Source organism: Gadus macrocephalus, chromosome 7 (assembly GCF_031168955.1).
Source record: "Gadus macrocephalus chromosome 7, ASM3116895v1".
NCBI classification, from domain to species: Eukaryota; Metazoa; Chordata; class Actinopteri; order Gadiformes; family Gadidae; genus Gadus; species Gadus macrocephalus.
In genome coordinates this window covers 15,087,686-15,107,744 of record NC_082388.1, presented here as the reverse complement: position 1 = coordinate 15,107,744, position 20,059 = coordinate 15,087,686, and the positions used below count along the sequence as shown (strand labels likewise).

The window sequence follows — 20,059 nt, the reverse complement described above, 5'->3', positions numbered from 1 at the left end:
CATGTGCAGTGAAACCACTGTAAGAACATTAACCCAGCAAAGAAAATCATCGCTTATATCAGAGCTGGTCAGAAGCCAACGGCAACTCCCAAGGACCTCCTCCTCCAGTCTTCTCTCAAAGTGCAAGACTGAGAGCTGGAGAAGCTCTTCAAGTTCCGAGAAAATGTGCGGCCGACAAAATGTGAACAACACTGAGACCGGACCTGGCGCTGCTCTGATCGAGGACGCCAATGAGAGAATGAGAGGAAAGTCTGCTGAGCCGGTGGAGCAGTGCCAGCCCAACGGAGGGCGAGCATTGTGTGAGTCCATCCAAGTAGGGTGCAGAGGGTTTGCACAGGACCAAGCAAGCAAAGGGCCACAGAAATTGTCACTTATGGCGCATTACCACTGCGGGTGTGGTTCGGTTTGGTATGAAAAGGTGCGGGACGGTTCGCGTTTACACCGCCAAAGGTGGGCGTGGTCCGGACTTAGCCGTGATTAGCCGTACTTATCGTACTTGCTTTGATGCTTACGTAGCTGCCGCGGCTATCGCCATCTGGCTTAAACCCCGCCCCTACCATAAGGGTACTGTCGGCGGTGGAAACGCAAGTCGTAACTGAGCTGCGCTTAACTGCACCTACACTACCGGACCTTATCGTACTGGGCCTAGCCGCACCTGCCGGTGGAAACACGCCATAAGGCAGCTGAAGTTACCTCAAGGTAGCTGTGGATCAGGAGTGGAGAGTCGTGGGTGAGGTACTGCTGCCTGGACATTAGGGCTGGGCGATTTTTTTTTTTGTGAAATGGCAGAACCGAAAAATCGCGATTTAAAAACAGTTCTAAATCCGTGTATGGTTCGTTCTTTGAATATTCCGATTTAAAACAAAATCAGAAAAACCAAATAACAGAGTCGTTCTTTGGTTTTTCTGATTTGGTTTTGAAACGGAAAAAGGGCATAAGGGATAAACAAATAAACGGCATTTCATTTGTGTTTTTGTTTTGTTTGTTGGTTTTTTAAACCCGAAACAGAAAAACAAAAATAGATACATTTGTAGGCTACACCAGAAGGCAGAACGCAGCGAGCGAAGAAAAAAGAGCCTACCACCTAAACCAGCAATAGACTGTCCAATTATATTTAGCCTTAGTTATGGCCGCACTTGAACCATATGGGGATTTTATTCGTGAACTATTTCACAATGGAAAGACACGACGAGATCAGTACCGCTCTAAAGCAATCTGGTGCACCGAAGTGCTCCGTTATGACGGTGAGGAGGTTTTGTGTGGAGCACAACCTTCGAAGAAGAAATCTAGTTTCTTTCTTCTTCTATGTAGCCTATTGTAAAATATGTAGGCTACTTGTCATTTAGATGTATTTTAATGTTTTATGACCAGCTAGGTTTCTTAGTAAACAGCCACCTGGAATATCATGGCGATCTTCTCCACGGTCATATCGTCCACTCGCAGACTAAGTCGCCGGCTCCCACGGAAAACAATAAAGCTGGCCATTGTAGAATGCGAGACTCAATGGAAAGTTGGAAACGTCTTTATATGTATTTTTTTAAAACCACGTGCCCTTTTCCCGGCATTTATTGTGGTTTTATCTGAATATCACACAAACAAAACAAGCAACTGGATTATTCAGTATTCCCGTTTTGATTTAAAAAACAGAAAAATGCTGTTTCAAACGTTTCAAACTATTTCGGCAAGTTTTTCCAGGGATGGCCTACAAGATCTTTTTTTTTCAGTTTGATATAAAAAAATCTTTGCACAATAATGACAGCCAAGTGGTGCTGATTTAATTTTTTATCCTCGAACAACTGATTGATTCACATAGGCCTAGATTACTTGGTAATCTCATTTACTTTTATTGTGTTAATAAAGAAAATATGTATTTAAATTTTGCCTTGGTCTTTTTAATTTGTTTAGAGAAAAACAGAAAAAAAAATAGGTTTAAATCGTAAATTGTCCATTAGTAAGAAAAAATTTAGATTTTATTTTTAGGCCAAATCGCCCAGCCCTTCTGGACATCAATCCCAGCTTGGTCGCCTGGGCAATGGTATTGAACCCAGGATACAACACTGAGGATGTTAATGAGTACTTAGCATCGATCAGCTATCTTTATATTGTGGGATTTGGGTTAGTCTAGCAATTGTACGTGCATGGCACTTGTTCTATGAACATCCTTAATGTATCGATATAGTTGTTTCTCTTTCTTCTGGCAAAAACTATTTATCATTGTATATTGCAATGTAATCGCTCAATATAATTAGTGGAGATGTTTGGCTCCAGAGGCCAAAGCAAAGAGATCAGGTCAGTCTCTATGGAGCAACAGCCTTGTCCCTCTCTCTCTCCCTCCCTATTCCCATGGTCCATCTCAGTCTGCCTCTACCTGGACCCATGTGTGTAAATTGAATTTGATATTTATGTAATATGAATCATTTATCGACTACTTGTTTGATCATCTGATTCACCAGGCTGTGTGTGTATGTTTTTGTCGACATACATCACTGAGATGACACCGAATTGTCCTGAATTATTCATGTTTCTTTAGTCCTTGTTTTCATTTTGACTGTTTTACATAACATACATACATTTCTGAAACATAAAAAAACATTCTGCAACTTTCCATATAGACAGTGTCCTTACTTTGTTGTCATCTCACTTTGATAAACATTTAGCAAATGGCAGATTCTTTCCCCTGAAGATTAATTAACATGAGGAACAGCTAATAACGATGTTGTTTTAACCAGCCCCAAGAGGACATCATTAATGATGTTCATTTCCTCTAGTGAGTGTCTTCTTAAAGGGGCAAATGAGCACTCCTGACGGGTCATTCATTTACGTTAGGGGACACTAATTGTTGCTGTGACCAAACAGTGGCAACATGGAGGAATACAAATTTGTTCATTGGTATCCTGAGGTTTAAACAAGTAGCAAAACAGTTTCATCAAGAGTTTGCAGACACAGGTGTATTAATTAAGACAGACAATTATTTATAAGATGTTTTAGATTCTTTGTTCTGTCAACCAAAAACGTCATCATATACTCTCCTTAGTTTGTCAACTTTTCTTTAGCCATTAAAAGGTTCAACAAAGGTCTATGGTTGTCTTGTTTCCTCAATAAACGTGCATTCACCAGCATAAGCCTTCAGCACCAGAGTACATTGTACTTTCCAATAACAATAGCCCAACAAAATGTAGTGCCTTTTAGCCATTGTGCCTATAAAATATGCTGAAAGTAAACCACGGAAGAAGAGAAAACATACAAAAAGAAATACATACAAATTTGTAGCTGACGTCTATGTTGAGTTTTGAGAAATTGGTGACCTCTAATAATTCAGAAACACTCCTGCTTGATTTACAAATGAGTCTCATCCGTGGAGTGGGCTAGTCAAAAATGTATTAAACATAAGGGTAACACTTTATAATAAGGTCGGGTGCCATAATAAATAGCAAACTAGTCATTACCTAACCCTTTGTTAATATTTGTTAATTGCAGTGACGGCTGGTAATCAAAAATGTTGGCGGGGCACAGTAATAGACAGGGGGTCCAAGGTTCACCCCCCCCCATAATATTTTTTTTAATTAATAGATTTGATTACCTGTATTCTGGTGCATTTGGGGGATGGCCACTACCTATTTACCTACTTTTCATTCCGATTCATAGCCTACATCCTGACTTGCAGGGCCTGGACAAGCTTACACTGCATACAGACCTACTTCATTGCCATTCCAGCAGCCATTGCTATTTGACCCATTGTTGTTATTCTGATATTGAGACAAATCATGATCACTGTCCTATAGCGTCCATTTTTTGTGAGTCTCAATGTCTACTTCAAATGCAGTTGGAAATATGGGACAGTTGCTTCATTTTGTTTACATGCTACAGGCCGAAAGACTAAATTAATATGTAACTTACTTGCTCCTTTTTAGTATAACATTGCTTGGGGAGTCAAATTCCTCCACTGAAGAGGGTGGAAAGTGCTTACAACTCTCGGCTAGTTAGATAGCGATCTATCTCTTCTCTGAATCTCTGCATGTAGTTGTGGTGTGGGAGTGCTGCTGAGGGAGGTAGCCTATTTGATTGATTCGCTGAATTGTCCAATCATGTGGCGATTACAAAAAAGAAAAGCGATGCCATTGGCCTGGGGCGCACAGTGGTGCGACCCGAGGGCGAATTTTCTTGCGCCAATGAAAAGCTGTCTCTGCTTGATAGACAGCAAAAAGTTAGCGACTTCAACGTGGCCGGCGCCCCTGACTTGGAGGAGGGCTTTATTTCGAATGACCAATAAATAGCCTAGCCCAAATCATTGACGTTCAGACGCATTTAAATGGTTGCTGGCAGTGTATTTAAACTGGAGACAGTATAGGCTATTTCGGTTGTACTAGTATATCACACAATTGAACGAGGTTAAACGCTATGTATTTTTGTTGATTTATTTCGTAATGATAATAGTTTATTAATAGGCCTAGTTGGCAGATATATTCAAGTGAATATTTCACGTAGGGGCGGCGCCCTAGCGCCCCCTATTGACTGGTTAATTGTTACTAAAATATCTATTTAAAGGCCCACTATGCAACTTTTTTAGCCAAAATTACATTAATTATGATGGTTGACAGTTATTCTGATGGTTCTGCATTCCATTTCTGGGTCGTTTGGTGGGTGTGTCATTGCCCCATGTCACCTCTCCAAGGAAAAAGCGCATATGCAACTTGCTCTGTTCGGACCGACACAATCCGGATGTGACGCAGCGGAAGTATCCAATCGCGCCTCGAAAATGTAGTCAGATTGTAGTTTCGAAAATGCTTTACGGCACAGACACACACCCAAACTTGGCACCGGCTGGATATAAACAGCCAGTTGCGAGGCAATTGTTGCATTCATCATGGATCAATCGACTGATAAGGGACCCAAGAGGCGACTGTCGGTGGAACAAAAGAAGAATGGACCAGAAAAGAGAAAACTTTTTTGGCTTGATTAACCTTAATATAACTCTCATCCCTGCCGCTTTTACCTTAATATAACTATAATATAGAGTCATTGCGATGGTTCTATTGTACATTTTTGTTAGATTGTTCGTTGTTTCGACTCCCTCTTGCGCATCTTGGCGGAGAAAAGGAATATGTTTCTGCCGGCGACCCGCCGCCCACTCTCGCGGGAGTCTCGGGTCTCACGAAGTAACGAATTGCTTTACGGCACAGACCCCCAAACACGGAACCGGCTCGATATAAACACAAGTAACTAATGGCGCGTTTCCACTGCAGGGTGCGGAACGGATCGGATCGCAAAGGTGCGGATCGGGTCGTGTTTCCACCGCCAAAAGTGGGCGTGACCCGGATTTTGCCGTACCCGTTCCGGCCTCGTTCTCGGGACTCCTCCGTTGGGGTACCGAAAACGAGACGAGACGCCTGAAAGGGTCCCGGGAAATTCTAGCTACACACCCCCTCGGTTGATTGGTCGACAGAATCATCACTTCCGGGTGACGCGGGGATAAAAACAAACAAACAGTAGCCTCGAGGTATTATTCTTTACAATTAACATGTCGCGTAAAACGCTTGCTTGGGCGAACAAGGAGGTGGAGACGTTCGTCTGCATTCTTGGGGAGGAAGAAGTTGTTTACGATGTTTACGTAGCTGCCGCAGTGATCGACATCCGGCCTACCACAAAGGGTACTGTCGGCAGTGGAAACGCGACCTCGGAACTGAGCTGGGCTATACCGCCCCCTCCCTACCGCACCTTTGCGATCCGATCCGTTCCGCACCCTGCAGTGGAAACGCGGCATAAGGGATTGTTACATTCATCATAGATCAGCCGACTAAAAAGAGACAGAGAAACCCAATGTCGGAGGAACAGAAGCGAAAAGGGAGACTGACCGACAGAGAGGCCAGACACGAGTAAACGTTGGGCAAGCTTTTCAGGAATAGCGTGAACTGAAAGAAAAAGAAGACTGCAAATCAGACACCGACTTGGCCGGCCCGTGTTGCTTTTGAAATTGAAAGTACCCTTGGGTGAATTTTGTCTTCGTAGTATTCTTGATGTTGATAGTCTCTGTACAAATGTGTTTGCTCAACCATTTTGTTGTGAGCCCTGTAAAAATTGTTTTCTCGACCGTTTTGTTGTGAGCCCTGTATGTTTCTAGCTTGCAACCATATAAACACCTTTGTTTCCATGGGTGTTTGGCTGTTCGTCTGTCTCGTCCCCCAGATACAAACTGAATCCCCGAATCCAGGTTCTTGTTTATTTAGATTATTATGTTGGCCAACACTCTTACACTGATTGTTCTGTTCAACCTAAGATAAAACAATTATAATCTAGGATATAAATTCTCCCCGTCAAACATACAAAAGGATGGATTTATGTTTATTGCAATACAAATACACCATTTTAAAAATGTATAACCTTGCCTACACTTTATGAACTTCTACTTCGGACATGGCTCCACGTATTCGCCGGCTTCTTTGAAAACAAATGCACATGGCTCGCGTAGAAGTGCATGGGGAAGGGTCGTCAACGAGCTGTTACGACAGTGTTGTAAAATATCTACTACGAAGCTGTAGGGGGCGCTGTGTAGAGAAATGTGCGTGCCAAACCAAGAAAACAGCGAAGAAATGCCCGAAGTTGCATCATTAATTAAATATTAGTTGTTTGCATAACCCTAACCCAACCCTAACACACGACCCTAACCCTAACACACGGCGCTAACCCTAACCATAAAACATGGCCCTAACACACGACCCTAACCCTAACCAGTGACACTCAGTGGAAAAAAAAGTATTAACTTGCGCCAAATAGATACTTTAGTAACAATTAACAAATATGAACAAAGGGTTAGGTAATGACTAGTTTGCTATTTATTATGGCACCTTATTATAAAGTGTTACCAACATAAGTTGTTAAAACTTGGTTAAGAGTATCCAGGTGTAAAAATGTAATGTAATGTATAATGGATGACAGCAGTCTCTACCCTTGGTCCAAGCATAATTTTGTGAGCTTTGACTGCCCTTTTTTCAGGTGATTCAAATCCAGAGGTCTAGGTCGCAAAAGCCTTGAAGGATCATATCCTCCTTTCCAGGAAAATGTGTCTGGTGTATTACAATGGGTATTAATCAATGTTTAATGAGAGGCTGTAATAATTATTGAAAAGCAAACAAAACGGGATTGATTTAAGCTGATGTTTCGGAACTGGAACTCCCTTCGGGTGCTCCAGGTTCCTGCTGCTGCCCTTGAGCAAGGCACTGACAGACCTGGAGTTGATCCCTGGGCACTGCAATGCTCTTAGTGCTGCAGAAATCAGATTCTGTTACAGGCTTCTTGTGTAATGGCTGTAAAATCGAATGTAACCAAAACAGATCGTTTTGATGTTGTCTTGATGTTGTGAAACTATGGATGTTTAGAGGTCCTTGGGAGGTTCTCACTGGTGAGGGCTTGAGGGAGAAGCTTTGCACCGTATACCATCACAGGCCTTAAGTATATATAGCATGACAGGCCTGATCAGAGCAGAGCAAGGGAGTGGCTCTGTGGTAGGTGGGGCACTGACAGTCCTGGACACGGATTTAGATGCAAGGAAGAAGGTGTGACTCTTGGACAACAAGAAACACAACATTATTGCAGCTAATTAAGACTGCCCAACTCTTCAGCGATGAAAGACAAAGAACATTTTTCAATGTGATGGCTTGTTAACATCAAAAAGTACCAGATTTTTTTTAAGGTTGTATCTCAAAATATAAAAGTGTTGTTGATGTTTATAAGGACCTGTTCATCGTTTTTGTTTTTCTCCGTAAATGATATTATGTGCTCCATCATGGGAAGGCACAATAACTGCTGTTAATTTCAATAACCTCTACAGTTGAAGCCACAATTTCAGAGAAAATGTCTAATATATCGCAGATTCTTTCGATGGAGTCTTTGGACATCTCTCCATTTTTCTCCCACTTTGCCGCCCTGTTTGGCAGCCTAACCTATTGCCTCATCATCACCTGCAACATGACCGTGCTATTGACTATTGCACTTGACAGGCAGTTGCACAAGCCAATGTATTTGCTGCTCATCAACCTACCCATCAATGACATGATCGGGGCTACTGCTCTTTTCCCACACCTCATACACAGGTGGGGGATTTGTTTTTGGTTGAATTTGTTGTTATACAGAACCATATGGTTGGTACTAAAAGGTGTGCTGTGTTTAAGATTGTAGGCTCCATGAACATTCTAAAAAAGCACTGCTTTGTATGTCTGTATGTCTAATGTTGATATTTGTAGCATATGACACCTAAAACATACAGATTTTATTAAAACCATAATCTACTGAGAAGTAATATATTTGAAAACGTGTGGCGTAATCATATTGATAATAAAAAGATTGCCTTTACTTTAGCCTCTTCTTGTTTGATTACATTTCAGTTGTATCTAAATGTGTTCATACGTGATTTCATCTTTTCCTGTTTATTTCTATCGCTAGCATCGTGAGCCAGAGCACCAGCATATCCAACCTGGCCTGTTACCTTCAGGCCCTGCTGGTAGGCTGCTTACAAGAAGTTCCCTTTACTACATGTTTCTTTTGTATTGTTATTGTTAATAGTTACGTATCCTGCGTTACCTGCTCAATTTAAATAATATTGGTTTTAAATTAATCCCTAACATATGTGATTTGTGTGTTTGTTTTTTTACCACAATGATATTTTTGTATCATTGTGATAAAAATAAATGTAATAAAATGCACTCAACAAATCTAGACCCTTATCGCAGAGGCGTCATTGTAGGACTACCAAAGCTCTCACTCATAATACTAATTATGGATCTACTCCTTTTTATATACAAGGGCACGGGTAGGTAAACCAGAACCATGATGATGTCGTTATGGTGTAATTAGCGATGACTGTATTAAAAGAGTCTATTACGTGTGATTAGAGTCTCTTGGTTCTGTTCCATGTTTCAGGTCCATCTGTACTGTGGAGGCTCCCTGATCATCCTCACCGTCATGGCGTTTGACCGCTACCTGGCCATCTGCCGACCGCTGCGCTACCACACCCTGATGACCGCCAGCAACCTGCGCTGGATCATCGCCGGCATGTGGCTGACCGACGTGGCGCTGATCGGCAGCCTCTTCCTCATGCTCACCCGATTCCGGCTGTGCAGCTGGCGCCTGGCCGATCTCTACTGCAACAACCCGTCCCTGGTGAAGCTGGCGTGTGAGAACACCACGGCCAACAACGTGTACGGCCTCCTGCTCACCGTACTGATGCAGGGCACCTCCATGCTCACCGTGCTCTTCACGTACGGACACATACTAGTCACCTGCATTCTTAACAGGTAAAGGTATAATAATGATAATCATAATGATCATTATAGTAAATAATATTGATTATACCAATAATTAATTGTGTTTACATAGCTCCTTCAAAGACACCCTATGTGCTTTATGCGTGCGCGCGTGTGTGTGCGCACACACGCACACACAAATCCAACCTTCCGACCTTACTAGAATGTCAATGTGGATCAAACCCAGATTTATTTATTTGATGAAACTTTCATAAGAACAAATTAGTCTTGTTTGGGTGGAATATCTGTTTGCAACAGAAGGCAACATTTTACTTTTGGTTTTATCTTGGAGTGTCAAACTAGGTTGTCATGCATATCAATTTGGATCTTATATGGTTGTGTCTGCCCATCATCCTACTTCTTCTCCATCACTCCCAGGCAGGCAGATGCACGGAGCAAGGCCCTGCGCACGTGTGGCACTCACCTGGTGGTGTTTGTGGTGTTTGAGTTAACCACCCTGTTCTCGGTGCTGTCCCACCGACTGAGTGTGTCGCCCTTCCTGCGCAGGTCAGCCTCGTCGTAGGGCCTCCTTACCCTCCACTCTCAGATTTCCTAACCACACACAGTGCTTTTCATTGCCGGGTAACATGAATAGCTAAATTTGCAACACCCATTTGACTATATGTGTAAATTAATTGAGCGATTGACTGTATTAAATTTGATAGGCACTATTGCTTATCAAAGTAATCTGAAACATACACTTTGTCCTTCCCTGTAGGAATATTCCTTCTCTGTGTTTGACCACACTTATATTGTAGGAGCATTGGGTTGATACACAGTGCATCAAGCAAAGGTGTAGATTAGCGCTGTGTTAACTAGTGTCTTATGATTGTCTTATCTTTAGGTCGGTCGGTGTGTCCATCCTGGTGTTTCCACCCATCCTGAACCCACTTATCTACGGAATCAACACCAAGGAGATACGCAGTAAAGTCGTAAAAGCCTTCTCTCGGAAAACAAAGAAATTCAAAAACAAAACATGTGCTTAGCAGCACTGAGTCAATGAGTGAATACTTTATTGCAGAGTCAAGGTTCCATATAAATGACAATACAAAAGACGATGCAAATAAAAGGTCAACATAGATTCAAATACATACAAGCATCGATTCCAGTGTTTCCATAACCCAGAGGAGAACCTTGTTTCACTCTGTTTAGTCTCAGTGAGTTAAATTATTATTTTGTTTTGTGACTCTAGAAATCAACACATAAATTTGAACATAAAATTCGTCAACACAGCATGGAAGGTGGGGACATTACAAGTCACAAACAAAGTGCTTGCTCTTGACCATCTTGGAAGCTTAAGGAGGATCCTAAAGGCATCATTATATGCTACCTGTAGCTTCTTAAGCTTTGATGTTTTATATTTACACCATAGGTGAGGTGTTAAAAACGTAGGCCTACAGTAGGCTTTGAAGAATATAAGGGAAATGGTCAAATGTAAGATCATACAGCAATACACACAAATATTGTGAACACACAAATATTGGATCGCATTTTGGTATATTATTTATCCTGTTTTATGGTACGCCTTCTGTTTAACATAAATGTCCTATGATTTTCAGAACATGTTATGTTAAACAATCTGTTGCCACATGCATTCCAAAGTGATTCTTAATAGAAATTAAGTTCAGCTTAGTCTCACAAAATAATGTCAATTTACAAAGAGTTGGTTCCTTTATTTATTATTTGACTATTGCTGCCTATTATACATAATATGTAGGCCTTGGTTTATACATGAAGTATGCTTCCCCATTTGGGTTTGCGTCCTCCCAAGTGCTTCACAAATGCTGAAATACCTATCGAATACTCTAATGAACAGTACTCTGGCTCCATCTGCTGGCATCTTCTGAGGGGCATAGGGACGAGCCCGATCAGGGCCTGGGCGGGGCTCGTTTTCAGCCCCGATTTACGGTTTTACGGTTTACCAAATTAACCGAGTTTACAGTTCAGCATTTCATCAGGCTATTTTCTTGCACGAAGACGTTATTTTGCACCAATTTTTTGAAGACACATGTAAAAATATGACTAACACAAATGTTTTGAATAGAATAATATTTCAAGAATAATAAAATTATATATTATAATATTTTAAAATATATATACTGTAAATTATAATCATTAAATTACATTATGTGAATCTGTAACCAACCGTGTATCTGAAAAGTTGTATTTTAATTGCCTTTTGGAAAGGCTTATACACAATGTTTAATGGCAACTGCCACCAGTGCAGGTCGAATTGAACTAAATGCTGAATATAATTATTGCATACATTATGATATCCACGTTTGCAGGGAATTCTTTTTCTGAAGATATAATATGTACGGGGTGGTACAGAAGTCACTTCTTACCTGTGGAAAACCGGTGCTTCCCCTACACAAACCTGCAACACTATTGCATTTATGCATTTAATTTGCTCAGTAGTCTGAAGTCTTGCTTCTATTAAGCGCTCTAACATTTCTTTGCTCCCTTTTGCATTGTTTCAAGACTTTTTTTAAGAGGGAATATGGATAGGAAAAAGTGCCAGGCTACATTCTTCCCACGGTCTCAAATAAATAGATGACAGTTGATTTGCTTGGGGCGCTAGTGTTGTCATCATTAAAGTACTACAACTTCAAATGCAGTTATTATTGGTATCAGCCTACACTTTGTTTATTCCTCCCACTTAGGACTCCCGAGGTACTTTAGCTTGCACTGTTGTATCACAAAACAAATTTTGTATTCCCCTTGATTGCGGCATTCTCTTCATGACTTGTCATTCCATACGCTCTTGCTGAAAAAAGTATGCACAAAGCTTAAATATTATAAATGATATTATAAATGTTGATGCTGATAGTTAACAAAATGCTTTCAGTGGAAATTAGCATGGATATGCTATCGTCAAAATAAAGATAGCGACGAAAAGTCATTTGAAGTGGTTTCATTCAGTGACTGATTTTATTTCAATGTTAATTTACCTCTCATCACATCAAGTATCTCCTAAAAAGCTTTGAATTCAGGCCCAGGACTTTTGACAGACCACTGCAACTTTGAATTGGGGACTGAACCCCACACGCAAAAGAAAACAATTATGGCGGCAAAACATGTTATTGAAAAAACATGAAATGTATTGTTGTCGTGTCACTTCCCAGTTATCCATTCAAGTTCTATTCTTTTCCAGGATATTTGATCGATTTAGACATTTTCCATCTGTTTTCCATGATTGGATTTTTTTTTTTCAAATCCAGGTTTCCCAGGATACGGGGCCTCTCTGCTTGACAGCTAAATAGATGCACTGCGGAAATTTGCAGTGTCAGACAAGAAGCATTAAAAAGGGAAAGCTGTTCAAACAGTGAGCTGAAGACTGAACCATTGCAGCATCACATCACCTGTGATTTTCAAGTGAGGTTTAGGATATTAAGGGAAGTCTACAAAGCATTAAACCTCAAGAACTGTAAACAGAGGAAGAAAAACACGTGTCAGGTAAAAGGCACAGCTGTGCCCTATTGCCAATTAAGGTAGCGAGATGAAACATAATTGTAATCCTGTTGTGTTGTGGTTTCAGGCTAGGTATGACTTGGAGTACATTTTCAACACATGGTTTATTGAGAGACTAAAGTTAAACAAGCTTGCACTCTGGAGGTGGTTCATGAAGCACCTCCCGAATACAGGTAACATTTCTTTATTGAAAATGGGCGGAACCATAAATAAGCCACGCCCACAGGTTCTAATTGACCCAGGTAAACCAGCAAAGAGGCCATGCTTGTAGGGTCTGACTCAAACACATAAAACTGTATAGGGTTTTGTAATGAATACTCAATGTGTAGAAGATGAAGCTATTAAGGAGTGGTGTTAGCACACAAAAAAATCTGGTCCAATGTGGTACTGATGTTAGCTTGGACATCATGTGGTCTAAATAAAGCATAGAACTAGAGAAGAGGAGAGCTTCATATTAACGGAGGAACTTCCGCAGATTCGGAGTTTGCGGTTCAATAGATCATCAGTGAAACATCGTTGCGACACAATTGAGTGTAGTAACCCAGAGAACCAGATATTGTTTTCATCCGAACGAGCCGTCTTTGGCGAACGGTGAACTGCATTGGCTTCAACGAGCAGTCGGCTTTCAGCCGCGAGCTTAGGGACCGTCTGCAAAGTGCAAAACTGAATTGCATTGTCTTCTACGAGCAGTCAGCTTTCATCCGCGAGCTTAGGGACTGTCTGCAAAGTGCAAAACTGAAAACGACCACAATGGTACAATTTCAATAGCGTCGCCATTATTGACTCTAGAGCCCACCCTATCGTTTCGTCCTCAAATCTAATATTCTACCGGATTTTTTTACACAAGCAATGAGAGGATGGATGCTGTACACTAATGAACAGGCTCAAATGGGCTAGTGAAATCGAGCGCAACCTTCCTTCAGGAATCTCTAACCTCGGATTGGTGGGTGGGCGTCTCCTGTTTGACAAAACCAAATATGCAGCTTGAGCGCACCTAACATAGTTTCTGCTGTTTTGTCTGTCAAAAAGGCTAGCTAGTCTTTATCAGAAAATCCATCATTTCCAGCTGTGTTATAACATGACCTGGTAATAATAATACCATAATTTTAAAACCTTGACATAATCTGTCAGTTGTCTATTAAATGACAGTTGACCACAAGACGATTCTATATATGCCTCTTCTTGAATTGCTTCATGTTTTAGTCGGCAGAGCCTTGTAATGCTGCGTAGCATGATAAGCATGATTAGGTGCAAGGAGCAGAAAAATATCAAATATATGTTGATATGGGTGCTAATTTTCTGTTGAAAAAAAATGCTGGCATTAGTTTATCAGCTGAGGGCGTATTCATTGCCATAACAACGTGAGCTAATCAACAAGTACAACATGTTCTAATACTATGAGACTCAGGCAAATGCCCTCAGCTGATTAAAAGTGTCAGGGGGGGCGTGAGCGGCAGAGGGGACTTAGTGTCTTATGTATTTATGTATTTATTTTAATAGGTTACTTATTTTATTGGGGGTCAGAAGTTTTACAAGAATTTTGATCTTACAAAGTCATGACAGAGGGACTTGGTGTCTTTATTCATGCTTGAAAGATGAACATATATTTTTTTTTTTGAAAGGGAATAAGCTGATGAAGCTGACAAGTGACCAATGTTTACTTTTTAAAAATATTATAATTAAATGCAAACCCCAGTGAATCATTTGCTTTTTTTTGTTTTGAGATTCACACAGACTTAGCAGTCTTGTTTAAATGTTACAAATTGAGTTAATAAACTGAAGTTGGAAATAGTTTTTTAAGTTGTTGCAGATGTTATCTCCGTTAATTTTATTAATCTAAATAAATAAATATTAGCAGGTTCTCAATAGTTGGCTATTTCAATTCAGGGAGGGCGTGATAAAATGTCTGTCTCCTAGGGGGGAATGAAAGAAAAATTATTGAGAACCACTGGTCTAGAACATGTTGTACTTGTTGATTAGCTCACGTTGTTATGGCAATGAAAACGCCCTCAGGGCTCTTTATGGTCTTACTGCAACCTTATGTTTTGAAAAATATATCTCTACTTATTTCTAAGAAATTTCTTTTTAGCAAAAATGTCAACATACATTTTTTTTAGCAACATTTTCAGTAGCGTCGCCATTATTGACTCTAGAGCCCCAAAACTTGTTCGATAGAGGCATGGCCTATTTATGCTCCTACGACAACCACTGTGATGGGGAGAGGGGAGGGAGTGGGAAGATGCATTGGTTTGAGGCACAGACCTTTTCGATTGTTGTAGTATTTGGGTTATGGGATTTTAATGTATAGGGTGGTTGTTGATATAAATATTTTTTGTTAAATAAATGTAAATAATGTTTTTAAAGATTATACTTGTAATATGTTCAATCTCTCCTTATTTCCCCTGCTCATTAATGTGCACAAATGTACTGTATGTATGTTGCCAGTAGACACATAGAAACCTCCCGGCAGGGTGCGCTTTGCGAGCACACAAAAAAAATTGTGCGCAAAACATAACATTTCCCCTCCGCTGCTGCAACTCCATCCTAGGGGAAACACTGGATACGCCCACTTCCTGTTATTGAATAACTAATAACAAAATCAAACAAAACCTACAAACACTATGCTACCCCAATGAAAACAAGGGTATTCAAATATAATGTGTGGACTTTTTATTTTCTTCAATAATACCTTTTTTAGTTTAAATAATAATGTATACAAAATAAGTACGGAGCGTAGGGGGTTTAATAAAAAAAATAAGAAAAATAAAAAAGATAGATAGGTAGGTATATTTTAATATATTACATTTCATGGTTACATTAACCGGACATAAAATGAAATTCTTGAAAAGGGAGTTAAAAATCAAGAAGGGAAAAGCACAGTTAAGGCAGTCGCTAGTTAGCTGCGCCTTAATTAGCCTCTGTCATTCCCCTTAATACTGTCAATTGAGGGATTCTATGCAAAGTTTTTGAATGTTAAAGGAGAATATTTTACACTATTCTGATTGTTTCCATCCACATATAGAGAAATAACGATGACAGGATAAGAATTACCCTTTGAAAAAGTTCCTGAACTAAAATAATATGAGAACTCGCCAAATTAGAACCAGCCATTTTGGCAACTATGTTGCCAGAGCGGTAAGAGCCAACACTTGTTGTTGAAGCCAAACTGCCTCAAGTTCAGCGATCTTATTCATTGACAATATGACCGCAGCCTCATAGATACCAGGGTGACTACCAGCAACTCCCCCGTGGCTTTTCCCCATGCCTACAGTAGATCTTGAAATTATTAAGAAATCAAAACAATGTAATGAATTTGGAGGGATGAATAGTTTGATACAACTGTATATAAGTGATAAGTATAACGGGTCAATTCAAATTTTTACAGGCGGGTCAAAAGATCCAGACACAGGTAGGACAGGGGCAGCAGTACACATACCACAGTTTAATGTATCAATTATCAAAAGAACGTCAGATCATTTAGCAGTATTCACAGTGGAGCTGTTAGCCATTGTATTGGCTCTCTGGTGGATAGAAGAGGGAAGGTCAAGTAGATGCATCATTTGCTCAGACTCAATGGCAGCTCTAATCAGCATTTCAAATGGCAAATCTACCTGTAGGCCTGATCTAGTTTATGAGGTTCTTCAGAGTTTGTTTAAAATAGAAAGAATGCAAATAACGGTGGGCTTTTTATGGGTCCCATCCCATGCTGAAGTAGAAGGCAATGAGGTTGTCGACATTTTGGCAAAAAAGGCCCTGAAACAGGATATACAGCTGGGTGTTCCATTAAGTAAATCTGAAGTTAAAACAATAATTAAATCAGAAATCAACAAGGTGTGGCAAGAACAATGGGATAGGGAAAATAAGGGTTGGTTCCTGCATAGAATCCAGAGGCAGGTGGTAACAAGGAGACAGGGCTGCTGGAACCGACGATGTGAGGTTATCATCACAAGACTTAACCACAGTATGAACATCATAGGCAAACATGAAACAGGGGTCTGCCCAAAATGTAATGGAAGAGAAACAGTGGAGCATGTTTTACTACAATGTGAAGCATACAATTTGGAGAGAAGGGAGCTGTTGAAAAATGTTAAAGCTTTGGGTCAAACAAGCTTGACCTTAGAGGGTTTACTCTCCTTTTCCTCACTGAGACCACCAGCATGGAAACATGTATTGAGTTATCTAAAAGCAACAGGTTTATTTGACAGATTATAATTTAATCTGTTGTTTTCTATCTATATGATTTTGTTTATTTACTTTTGTTCTTTTGCATAGTTTATATATATATATAACGTATAACCTCCATCGAAGCTCTAAAACAAACAGTAGGTGGCGGTAATGCACCATATTGGTTTGCCAACCGCCAAATAAACTCAAAAAAAGAAGAAGAACATTTCGGATGATCTGGTGTTTCCAATGGCAGCTGTGATTGTGGATATGGTAGTGGCATACCGTATCCATGTCAACTCGCAGTTGGCTGACCCCATTAAGGAAATCACAGCGCGTGCAGCTGAATATTTTCTCACAGAGAATCACTTCGCCAACTCCGCAGCACATTCTAACATCGAAGAAGAGGTAGACTTCTTCAATCGGGCGCTTCTATGGTGGTGCAACAAACATGGAGTTGTTGCTCCTGGAGACACTGGCGCGCGTGTTCCGCAACTACCCGACGAGACCAAGATTGAGAATTTGATGCAGACCTCAATGCCCTTGGCGCCTTCAACTCCAGTCGGCGTGCTGAAGCACATTCGAACTTCAACAACGCCTTCGCTCATTTCCTGTGCGCTATTGCCAAGCGCGGATCCGCTACCTCGCAATGGTGCACAAAACGGACGCGGGGATTTTCTGCGGCTTCCGGTGATGACCTGGTCCGCCTGGAGCGCGGGATGATCGCAGAAATGTGGGGGGGTCTTTTCGGTGATGGGGGTCACAGACTGGGGAGCTCTAATTAAGTTCCTGACGAAAAACATGATTGACATGGGATTAAAGGATTGTGCCCAGGTAATGAGGCAAGCGGCCAATAGTGGACACACGTCCGGCATCCTGATTCACCGGGCGATGGTCAGACGTCCGGACTTCAACTGGAATCAAATCGTGACAGGAATGCACGATCGGAACATGAGACAAACTGATCCCCAGTTTGTTGACCATTTGGGGGACTGGTACCGGGAGAAAATGTCGGAAGTGCCGGCAGACACTGCGGAAGACGAGTATGCCCGCATCGACAGCGATACTCGTTCAGAAGCACTCAGGCGGAATTCCGATCAATTAAAGACTCGTCACGAACCGGCTCCTCACAACCCTCAAGGGAGAGCTAGCCATCTGGAGAAATGTGATGACGTCATTGAAGGAGGATCCGTATCAGGTGTTCTCCCATGACCACACAGGACTGGCGCCACAGATGAGGAATCTGGCGTATCTCTGTTGGAAGTTGTGTACAGATGTCATGGGGGATCACTCTCTGACATCTTATGCTGGGTTCAAGTCGGGGGGAATACAATTCATGCGAGAGATTGATGGCGTCGTGGAGGACTACAAGTCCCGTCTGTCTGATGAGATGGACATGGACTCCCTACAGATGGCCCATGCCGAACTCTCCGAATTATATGCCAACAAAGACACGGTTGACCACTTCGTGAAGCAGCTTTGAGCATCCCGAGAACTTTATCTCGCATGCCTCCCTGAATGGTGCCCATCTTTCGTGTGGCAGCTCTTTATTTCATGATGATTCTTTTGTTCATAAAGTATTAAGTTAAGATCGGTCCTCCCGTTCATAAAGGACTTAAAATATATTTTTAGTGTGTTTTAATAATATTTTGTATTAGTGTGATTTATTTATTTCTTTCTTGGAACAGCCAGCATTTGCTTTATTGGAGACCGGTTCAAATCCTATTCACCGGTTTAAATGTATCTATTACCAAGCGCTTGGGGCCCATCAGTTGGTGCACATTGGAGAAAACAAATCCTGAGTTGCTTTAAGGAGCAACGACACCCTCCGTCCTCCGTTACTCACGTATCCGAAGGAATGGACGAGCAGCACGGCAGAGTCAATGAGTTTGGTTAACAACCAAACTATCAAGGCGAGATGGAAAAAAAGAAAATTATAATCCAGTGTGCAACGCAGGTCCGGTAGCAGAGTCCCTCTTTGGTTAGCCACAGGAGCTAACCAACCGCCAAACTCTTTTCCTCTCCGGTGGAGTAGAAAGACACAAACTTCCTGGTTCCTCTCCGGTGGAGTAGAAAGTCACAAACTTCCAGTGACACACAACGTTTCTCTGCCAGAGATACCTGTGCCAACACTCTATAAAATACTAGTATCCAACACCACGTATTCCGTCTACAATTATCACACTTTTACCGTTCAACCCCCGCACTCCTTTTTTCGTTAAGCCCACGCACTCCTCTTTCCGTTACGCCTCGTTTCCACATACGTACATTCTTGTATGCGATTCAACCGTCTCCGACCGAAAGTCCATTCATTCCTATGTGATTCTCCGTAATGTCCGTTTTTCCTCCGAGACTCCTCCCCTCCGTAAAATTTCTGTCCGGTATGTCCGTAATATACGTTAAAAAAATTGAACTTTCGCCGTCGTTTTACGGAGATACCGTATGAAAGTTTTTATGTTTTTCACGAAACATGTAAGTAGGCCTACCTGGCAGGCCAAACTCCTCGCCGATCTCTTTCCAAGCCTGGTTGGTTTTGTTTTTATCTCTGTATATGTCGATCCTCATGTTCCAAAGTACCGTTCTCCTAAAAACGGCCATTATCATACGCTCCCCCATCTTTTGTCCGTAAATAAATTCATGTCCGTACGTAAAACACTAGCGACTCCTTCCGTAAATTTACGGAAGCACGGATACGAAAAACATACGTATGTGGAAACGAGGCGTAAACCACGCGCTCCTTTCTAGAGTTTGCAGCAGTACATAAATCGTATTGGCTTATGTTACTTCGCTTAATCACATTGAAAATGCCTAACAAGCCACCACAAAACAAAGGAGTAACGGTCATGCAGTTTATTTGTCTTTATCCACAAATTAAATAAAACACACTATTTATTCATTAAACGGTATTTAGCCGCATATTAAATAAATAAATTAGTATTCATAACTGTCTTTTTGTAGGTCCCTATATATATATATATATATATATATATATATATATATATATATATATATATATATATATATGGACTGTCTCACTTGTATTCATTTTACTCTGAAATAACTTGAATGGAGCTTTAGGATCCCGGGGATAAGCAGCCCAGCAGTCAGGTAGCTATTTAAAGCTACAA

At 41.1% G+C, this 20,059-nt stretch overlaps 1 protein-coding gene across 1 annotated transcript; it reads left to right on the top strand.

The window, feature by feature from the left end:
* The first annotated feature begins 7,480 nt into the window (after nt 1–7,480).
* On the top strand, nt 7,481–15,277 carry LOC132461618 (olfactory receptor 52L1-like). Its single transcript, XM_060056843.1, has 5 exons — nt 7,481–8,087; nt 8,437–8,494; nt 8,914–9,287; nt 9,675–9,803; nt 10,141–15,277. The coding sequence occupies exons 1-5, from the start codon at nt 7,849–7,851 to the stop codon at nt 10,280–10,282; spliced, it is 942 nt and encodes a 313-aa protein (XP_059912826.1). The 5' UTR covers nt 7,481–7,848; the 3' UTR covers nt 10,283–15,277.
* Nucleotides 15,278–20,059: the final 4,782 nt, after the last annotated feature.